Here is a 10,743-nt window from a genome sequence, read left to right as displayed (position 1 = left end):
ACACGGGGGAATGTGAAAATGTGAGGACATTCCATAGGCGTAATGGTTTTTATACCTTACAAACCGTATTTTCTATCCCCTTACACTGCCCCTAAACCTACCCAACACACACACACACACACACACACACACACACACACACTGCCCCGAAACCTACCCATCACACACACACACACACACACACACACACACACACACACACACACACACACACACACACACACTGCCCCTGCCCCTGCCCCTAAACCTACCCATCACACACACACACACACACACACTGCCCCTGCCCCTGCCCCTAAACCTACCCATCACACACACACACACACACACTGCCCCTGCCCCTAAACCTCCCATCACACACACACACACACACTCTGCCCCTGCCCCTGCCCCTAAACCTACCCAGCACAGGAGACTGTGCAGTTCACTTTCTGTGAAAAAAAACTAATTCTGTGATTTATAAGCATTTTGAAAAGTGAGGACATGGGGAACGTCCTCATATTTCTCCCTCTTTTTGTAATACCCATGTCATTATACACATTTGTGTCCTGATATTTCACAAAAACATGCCCACACACACACACACACACACACACACACACATCCTCAAAGCCCGTGTTCTGTGCCGCTCTACTGTAGCAAAGACACAAATAAAAGGAGTTTTTTTTCTTCATTGTTGGCGTACTTTCCCACATGAAAAAATACTATAGTAGGCTATATTACAGTAAAATTACTCAACTTACCAACATTTTTCCGCTACAGCACATTCACGTTCGATGTGGAAGCACTCATTATACAGCTGATCAAAAAATTAAACCATCGCGCGAATTATTCGCGCGTCAAAATCGCGTCCAGTGTGAAACGACCTTTAGTTCTGAAAAAACAGATTCTAATTATTGGACTAAAAACCTTTGCACGTAGTAACCAGAACTGTCTGATGCTGCATTCACACCAAACGCGAATAGAGCGTCAAAATCGCGTCTAGTTGGACGCTTGAACATTTTGAATCCATTCGCGCGTATAAATCGAGCGTTTGAAGTGAAATAGACGCGCGTTCAAGACGCACCAGGAGAAATATGTCATAAAACATCACTCTGCCTCTTTTCATTTTCATTAAAACTATATATTAAACATTAATAGCCACACAAATGTGGTCCAGGCAACGCCATTATCTTCACTGCATGTGTATTTAAATATCCTAAAAAATAAAGTTATGAAACTTCACTTTGCCCTCAGTCAAAATGATTTGGCAGACAACAAATGATCAAAGATCAGCCGTTATATCCACACAAAATGAATTATATCTCATGTTCATCACGTCACTTCACCACGTGACAGCAGCGAGCAGGCTCCTGATTGGTTAACGCGGCGCAAATTGACAGCAAAGTAAAAAAAAATCAACTCGGGCGGCAGACGCGAATTCGCTTCAAACGCGTGAATGCACAAAAACCACCATTCGCGCGTTACGCGCATATCGTGCAAGGCGTTCAATTTGCGTCAAATTCGCGTCATTCGCACGAACTGGACGCGCGAATGAGGTGAAAGCGTGTCCATCGCGCCGCAGGACCACCAGATGCCCGCCAACGCGCCTTTCCGTTGACTTAACATTGAAATAACTCGCTCTAGGCGCTCTATTCGCGTTTGGTGTGAACGCAACATAACACGGAAAGGCCACACCAAGGTCCGAACCAAAGTTCATGTTGAGATACATTTTATACATTCTGTTAGTTTTGGTTTGGATTCACATTGCAATTATGCGAGCGCACTAAAGAACTGCACATGACACACTTATGTCCTGTCATCGTCATCTCTGTGGGCGGCATCTGGACATTGATTGTTTAGTAAACAGACGTGCGTCTGACGTCAGTGTCATTGACAAGAATGAATGAACGGACGCATATCGTTGCCACTAGTGAACAGTGCGCATTGCGTGACTATTTCTTTTCGTTTTGAATTGTTTCGTTTAAAAGTAGACATTTCAAGCTTTCTATACAGTGTTTATATTGTGTATCTGCCTTGTTTCTTTTTATGCTTTTGTTTATATGCACTTTGTCTTATTGTACAGCACTTTGGCGTTACTCTGTTATATTTTAAATGTGCTATAAGTAAAACTTGACTTGACTTGACTATACACATATTTCTCATGTCTGTGAGGCTGAGTTTGGGTTTATTTATGAGATGTGTTCAAGAGCAATCGTGATCGCTCCGACGCCTCCATATCACGATTATTGTCTGCTATAGCCGATTTGCTTCTTATTTATGAAATCCGGGCGACTGGCTGATGAAACATTGATTAAAATTAAGATACAATATATACAAAACGAAATTTACTTTAAAGAAAGGCTTTCTACAAAACAAAACTTAATGAAGTGGTCAAAATCATTTATGTCTTCTGACATATTGCGCATCTTTTCACTTTTCATAATCAATATAGCCGAGATGAAATTTAAAAATAACATTATAATATTTAAACATAAACAGGAACTTCCTGTAAATGCTCTGAAAGTACGAACCGTACAGAAAGTGCTTTCACACTACAAACGAACCAAACCTTTATTCAGTTTGATCCGCACTGAGACGACCTCTTTTCGTCGGACCAAATTTCGTCTGTTTGGTCGAACCGTGGTCAGGGGAGGTTTCACATCTGTAGTTTTGATTCAGACCAAACCGAAAAGTCAGAAAATCCGGACTTGCGTTCATGAGCTCAAGGCTAGATTATTGTAATGCTCTACTGGGTGGTTGCCCTGCTCGCCTAATAAACAAACTCCAGCTGGTCCAAAACGCAGCAGCTCCAGTTCTTACTAGAACCAGGAAGTGTGACCATATTAGCCACTTCTGTCAACACTGCACTGGCTGCCTATTAAACATCGCAGACATTTTAAAATCTTGCTTATTACTTACAAAGCACTAAATGGTTTATCTCCAATACTTGAGCGAGCTCTGAACACATTATACTCCATCACGTCTACTGTGCTTTCTAAACTTTGGCTAGCTGATCATACCGAGAATATCCAAATCAACTGCAGGTGGTCGATCCTTTATTTAGCTCCTAAACTCTGGAATAGTCTTCCTAACATTGTTCAGGAAGCAGACACACTCTGTCAGTTTAAATCTAGACTAAAAACACATTTCTTTACTATGGCAAACACATAAAACATTATTAATTTATATGATTTAAATCAGTTAAATGATTGTTAGGCTGCATTAACCAGGTCAGCCGGAACCGGGAACACTTCCCATAACACCTGATGTACTCGTGACATCATCAGAAGAATGGCATCTACGCTAATGATAGTCTCTCTGTTTATCCCGAGGTTTACTGTAGTCAGCCGGATCCAGATCAGATGCTGGACCTGCGCTAGACACGACCAGCTCATCCCTGAAGTCTCAGAGAGACTGTGACCGTTAGACTACAGATAAAAACATTATCAAAATGAGCGGAAACGACTTAAAATGCTGTATTAGGCATGCCAGACAAGTCATTTGGCGGCCATTTTGTAAAGAAAAACCACATGCCTGCGCACATACGTACTGAAACACGCTTGCCTATAGACTGAACATGTGATGTTTACGTCCTCGTTCTCACAGATTCACCTTTTTTGAAGTTTACACGAAGATGATAACGGTATCGTTTCAAAACTATTTCAAAGTTTGCGTTCTCAAGCCACCAAACACTGTTGCCATGCAAATGAACGGCCAGAACGCATTACAAGTTTGCTATTTTAGTTGAAAATGGTGTTGTGTAAGCGGCCCTCAAGTAAATAACTAATGATTTTCTCACAACGGAAATTAGTCAATCAAAAACTCACTTCAGCTGGATAATAACTTGTTTCTAGAGGTGATGTTCAGCCAAAACAAACTCTCTTCCATTAATTTCCTAATATCTCTGTAAAGCTGCTTTGAAACCATCTATATTGTCAAAAGCACTTTATAAAAGAAGGTGACTTGACTTGACAATGAAAGTAAATACCCAGATAGCAAGCAATGTTAATGTGTCAACTTTGACCGCATTGAAACAACATCACTTTTGCACCTCCAATTAATGTTTGAAAAAATGTTGAAATTTCATCCAAAAATCAATGCTAATGGTATTGAATCAATGTAATGGTGGTTCAACATCATGCTTGCACTCACAGATAATGAAACCCAGCAACTACAACTGACTTAAAGCCACACAGCCTGCAATCAGCTGCAAATAAAAGACAATAAATCTCTCAAGATCTCAGTAGAGGAGGATTAAGCAAAGGCACAAACAGCATTACCAGCTTCTCTTATTACTAACCAGACCGACGTTACCTCTGTCATTCATCTACGCAAGTTCTTTTTAAAAATTAACAGAGGTTTAGATGTTGATGATTTATTGAAAATACTTAGTCACCATTATGGTGATCAGGGTCCCATTTAGTTAGGCAGTTTGACTCTCTGCTTTTTATGTGAGTTTGTGGTCTTTTTAACAGTGTTAACCAAATCACATTTGTTGCAAAGGAAGCCAGAAACAAAGATTATCAGGTGATATAGATTTCAGTATCATAAAGTAGAACAATTCACTACTAATCTTATCCCTGACCAAAATTCAATTCAAATTTATTTGTATAGCGCTTTTCACGATACATATCTTTTCAAAGCAGCTTCACAGAAAGTGCATCTTCATTACAATTTAAATTGATTTGTACATGTTATGCATTTCAGAAATGCACATATACAAAGCACACAAATTAGCTATCTATTATTAATCAATATAATAACTATGGCACAGAAATAAGTGTTGTATTATCAACCAAAAGTGGTTATTTGTTATAGATTATATTCACCAAGAATACTTTCTTGCAACAGATCAGACATTCTGATTTTTGATTTTTAAATACATTGGGGAATTGTTTTGACACACACAGACATATGCATCTCAACAATGGTAACAAAATGCTGGGTTAAAAATAACCCAAGTTGGGGTGAAAACGGACTAACCCAGCATTTGGGTTGTTTTAACCCAGCGGTTGGGTGAAATGTTTGCTTAAAGCAACCCAATTGCTGGGTTAAAACAACCCAATTGCTTGGTTAGTCCATTTTAAACCCAACTTGGTTTGTTTTTAACCCAGCATTTTTCAGAGTGTACTTGATGATTTTTATACTATGTTGCTCCTAGCATTGCGGTAATGTCTGATCTGTTGCAAGAATCTGTTGTGATCTTGAGAGATTTATTGTCGTCTTTTATTTGCAGCTGATTTCTGGCTGTGTGGTTGTTGTTTCATTTTCTGAGAGTGCAAGCATGATGTTTAACCACCATCACATTGATTCAATGCCATTACCATCTGCTATCTGGGGAGGGACTAGAGGCTGACAATCACGAAAAAGCATTATAAAAGGGGTGCGTAACTCTTGTGCACTGTGTCTTTTGAAGCCAAATGAGATTTGATGATCTTACTGACCCCATTTTGAACGGCAGTGTCGTCCACTTTTGTGTTCCACATAAGAAAGAAGCCATATGGGTTTCGAACAGTGTTAATCAAAGGATGACAGAATGTTAATTTCTGGATCAACTATCCCTTTAAAAAGCTACAATTATATCTAAAAGACAAGAAAATTGTACATGTACATAATTTGTGAATCGTTCAGGGTAACATCTGAGAAACGATTATAAATTGACAGATGTGTCTTTATAAATGAAGGTTTTCATGTGTATGCTGAGCTGTGTGAAACCGCTGGTATAATCCATGGTCTCCTTTCTGACCACAGGCCCGACCGGATGATTATGTGAAAGAACTTCTGGCACGCCAGAGCCCGATCTCCTTCCACAAACACTGGAACATCAACCCGGTGGCCGTCTACCAGCAATGGCTTCTGACAAGACCACAGCAGAGAGGAGCTGTAGATGAGTGAGTGTGTGTGTGTGTGTGTGTGTTTTAATCACTTGATACTCTAGAAAATGTAAAGAGTTTAATGCTTTTTCACTTGTTCAGCTGTAGCTAGTTTGTAATGTTGCTATTTGAGAACACAAAGTCCACAAAGGGAGATATTTTATTGAACAGAATCCACTTGGACTAACCCAGCAATTGGGTTGCTTTAACCCAGTGGTTGGTTTCAATGTTTGCTTAAAACAGCCCAATCGCTGGGTTGATGATAACAGCATCGTTTTCAAAAACTTAAAGTGATTGAGTTTGTGTTTTCAGGCTCTCGAAACGTTGTTGTGTAAGTGAACGGCCAAAACGCATACAAAGATTTCAGTTTTTAGTTGAAAATGGTGTCATGCAAACGCCCTTAGACATTCAAATGCATTCTACTATAGTATTATGCAGATTGTGTTTGATTTGATCATTGAAATTAAAGCTGCTTAAAACTTGTTTACTCTCTTATTGAGAGTTAAATCTATAAAACATCACTTTATCTGCTTTACAACAATAAAGAAAACTGAGATACTTACGCTAAATAGCCAAAAGTGTTGTGACACCTGCCTCTTCTGGGAAGGCTTTCCGCAAGGTTTAGGAGTGTGTTTATGGGGATTCTTCATTTGTGATGTTGGACGAGAAGGCCTGGCTCTCAGTCTCCGCTCTAATTCATCCCAAAGCTGTTCTATCAGGTTGAGGTCAGGACTCCAGTTCCTCCACACCAAACTCGCTCATCCGTGTCTTTATGGAGACGCTTTGAGCACTGGAGCAATCATGCTGGGACAGGAAGGGGCCGTCCCCAAACTGGGCCCACAAAGTCTGGAGCAGGAAATTGTCCAAAATGTCTTGGTGAAGCATTAAGAGTTCTATTCACTGGAACTAACCCCTGAAAAACAACCCCACCCCATAATCCCCCCTCCACCAAACTTTACACTTGGCACAATGCAGTCAGGCAAGTCCCGTTCTCCTGGCAACCGCCAAACCCAGACTCGTCCATGGGATTGTCAGACAGAGAAGCGTGATTGGTCACTCAGAGAACACGTCTCCACTGCTCTAGAGTCCAGTGGCGGCGCGCTTTACCCCACTGCACTGCATTGCACTAAGGCTTGCATGAGCTGATCGGCCATGGAAACCCATTCAATGAAGCTCTACACACTGTTCTTGAGCTCATCTGAAGGCCACAGAAGTTTGGAGGTCTGGAGCTCTTGACTCTGCAGAAAGTTGGCGACTTCTCTGACCCTCAGCATGTGCTGACCCCGCTCTGTGACCCTCAGCATGTGCTGACCCCGCTCTGTGACCCTCAGCATGTGCTGACCCCGCTCTGTGACCCCCAGCATGCGCTGACCCCGCTCTGTGACCCTCAGCATGTGCTGACCCCGCTCTGTTACCCCCAGCATGCGCTGACCCCGCTCTTTGTGGCTGAGTTGCTGTTGTTCCCAATCGCTTCCACTTTGTTATAATCCCACTAACAGTTGAGTGTGGAATATTTAGTAGTGAAGATGGTCTTATTGCACAGGTGTCCACCGATCACGGCCCCACGCTTGAGTTCTCTGAGCTCCTGAGAGCGGCCCATTCTCTCACTAATGTGTGTAGAAGCGAACACACACACACGCACACACACACACGCACACACACACACACACTCACACACGCTCCTGAGAGCGGCCCATTCTCTCACTAATGTGTGTAGAAGCGAACACACACACATACACACACGCTCCTGAGAGCGGCCCATTCTCTCACTAATGTGTGTAGAAGCGAACACACACACACACACACACACACTCACACACGCTCCTGAGAGCGGCCCATTCTCTCACTAATGTGTGTAGAAGCGTCTGCAGGCCTAGAGCTTGATTTATAAATCCTGTGGCCATGAAGGGATTGAACATCTGTACTCCGGCACAATACTTTTGGCAATATAGTGTATATGCACCATTTACAACATGACATATTTTGCTGTTTGCTGTCTCTATGCATGTGTGTATAGGCAGTGATTTAAGACCTTTTAGACTACCGTAAAACACAGAAATGTATCTGTCAATGCATGCACAGAAGAAGCTGTATCACTGAAATACAGAAAGAAACTGGCCTTCTCTTGAAGAGGTTATGACTGTTACAGGACGAAGCGTTTATAAGCGTGCTGAAATGCAATAAACAAGTTGCCCACAGACATAATATCCCATGAATATGATTTAGAGAGTGGTCACATTTGATACGTTACAGATACCGTTTTGACAAATTATACGTCTTGGGATTTTGTTTTGTGGTTTTATGCTTTCATTGCAGTTTCCCAGAGCTGTATTTGGGAGCCTTTCTTGTAGTTGTCTCTAAATGTTTTCTCCTATTCAATTTTAATATGTAAACATCCAAAAAAGCCCTTCTAAAGAAACCGTGTTTCTAACTCTGTGCTGTCCACACTGCATTAGCTTCCTCTTTCTGAACGCTTGGAATGCTCTTCTAGAATCTGTTGTTCATCTTTTTGATGATTTAGTATTAAACTCACTTGTACGAGGAGACTTTCTATTCACTTGTGATTTGCTTTATTTATCGTTCCTGCCTTGCGTTCTTTACTCAAGAATACACACTGACAGGGTCAAAGGTACGGCCAAGAATTTGAGCAGCAATTCGTCTTTTGGTCCGGTGTGTTGTCCGTCCGACCACCCTTTTTATTTTTTTAAATCACTGACAAGCTGCAAGAAGACAATGTGGAGTTGTTTCCCAGAACCTTCTCGGGCATCTCGAGGCTTAATACTGAACTTCCCTGTTTGGCTGAATGAGACGTCTTCGCTCAGAGATCATCGTTTGGCTGGTCATGGCGAATCTCTCAACATAAAGAAAAGTCCTCATTGTGTTTTTCAGTGCCAGATAATTGACAGCAGAAAGACTGAGCGATGAAAAAGAACAGCAACACTGGAACAGAGTAGAAAACAATTTAGGGAACTTTCAAAGCCCAGTGGAAATTACGGAGAAAAACAAGAAATAGATAGCATCGCAGTTAAACGCTTAAAGACCCTCCAGGCGCATTTAGTATTTTTTTCTCTTTAGAAATGGGATGAAATTTATTACTGTTAAAACATGATGTATTTTCCCCCTGGACTTCTAACAAGCTCTGGAGTGAAGACATGAGCTCTGTTCCAAACTCCAGTGAGCCGAGTCTACCGTCCACATAGGGAGCGAACAAACCAATGCATTTAGCATTTTTATGACATTTTATTACACTATTTGTAATTGTGTATTAGTTTATCAAACCTTTTTAATTAGATGTGTGACCAGAAATATGAATGTGTAAGATAAGGATCCAATATTAAAGTTGGTTAATGCATTTCATCTAACAATGAACCATACATTTGTTACAGTATAAATCTTTGTTGACGTTAGTTTCCTGGGGTGCACTTATAATGTTAGCATGATTTTTACATCAAAAATTGTCATATTTAGAAATAAAAGCATTTTTCCTACCCTGATTTTAGCCCTGTTTGAAGGGGCATGTCTGCTGTGAGACTTCAGTGTAAACGCCCACTGCCAACAAACATCAGCAATACTTCACTGCAGACGAATCAGCATGTTCAAAACTTCCACAACATCATCAGTAGATATCAAACGATCTGTAACAATGCAATACTATCACATATAAAACACATGTTTTACTCACACAAGTGTTGCAGCGTTCCTGTCGGATCCAGAAGCACAGCATTGTGTTTTAATCTCAATCTGTCTGCAAATTCAGTCTCGACCTGTGTCTTGTTTACAAATGAATCCGCGGTTAAATTAAGCGAACAAACGCCCAGTGTCTTCCCCACGTGAGCTGGATCTTCATTAAAAATAAAGTTCAATCACACATTCCCAATATTAGAATCTGAAGGAAGCTTATGCACGACTGTATTCTTCCACAACCAGGCACAGCGCAATATCTTGCTCTCTTCGGCATGTTTATTGCTCGTTAGCGCGATCCCTTTAGCTCCTCCAGTCGTGGGCGGGGCTACTCTTCTGTTGAGGCGGTGCTTCACCACACGATGACTTCAAGGTGTGGCATATTCTGAGATCTCTCGTTTGCTGGGTCTGGTTTCAATAAAAGCTTTTCTTTGACTAACAAGGAAGTTTTCAGCTCCGAAACTTACAGGATATTCTTATATTACGATGAATTTTTATATATCAAAGGCTCAACGGAAAGTTGATTTCTCAATTTATGAGCCCTTTAAAATGGATTCATTCTATAATGTTGAAGTTACATGAACAAATTATGTTTGTTTAACTTAATTTATTTTATTTATGTGGGACCGATGTACACAATTGAATCACTTTTTTTTCCCCTGGTGTTCAACTCTTTTTTTTTTTTTTTTTTTTTTTTTTGCCCATTAGATTGCCTGGATCTTTTTTAAATGCACACTTTGAGTCCACTGAGCGACACTACCATAGTTTTTTTGGTGCATTCAAGGCGCATTGATTTTAGCATTATATTTTGGTGCGTTCCTCTTGGAAAGTTAGTATTTACGAGTTGATTAGTCTTGTTTGCGACGTCAAGTGTTCAACCTTCTCTTAATGTACTACGCAATAAAATACAGTAAGGTTTTTAAACTCCAATTCTAGAAAATTAAGAACAAAGAATGTGCCTCAGGATTTAAAAAAAAATTTTTTGAAGCCACTGTAAACTTTATCATTACATATTATATTGTTATATTACAATACTATTATATTTTGTGCAGGGAATTTATTTTTGTAAATAAAAAAGCCTGACAATGCCATCGCTAAATACCTATAAATATTGTGGTATATTGCTGTTTTTGGACTAACAAGGAAATTTGCAGTGAACTATATTTAGAACGATTTATCGTTATAGTTAATGCTGCAGAAAATACAT

At 40.4% G+C, this 10,743-nt stretch overlaps 1 protein-coding gene across 1 annotated transcript in view; it reads left to right on the top strand.

Annotated features, from left to right (window-relative positions):
* Positions 1-5,877, top strand: part of b3glctb (beta 3-glucosyltransferase b) — a gene marked incomplete at both ends in the record, with an annotated part of 51,951 nt that extends 46,074 nt beyond the window's left edge. The window contains 1 exon segment of the mRNA XM_079805220.1: positions 5,734-5,877. Within this exon segment, the coding sequence (XP_079661346.1) occupies positions 5,734-5,877 (144 nt within the window).
* Positions 5,878-10,743: the final 4,866 nt, after the last annotated feature.

The sequence above is a fragment of the Gobio gobio genome (genome assembly GCF_949357685.1).
Source record: "Gobio gobio genome assembly, chromosome: 22".
NCBI classification, from domain to species: domain Eukaryota; kingdom Metazoa; phylum Chordata; class Actinopteri; order Cypriniformes; family Gobionidae; genus Gobio; species Gobio gobio.
This window is presented reverse-complemented; position numbering and strand designations above follow the sequence as displayed.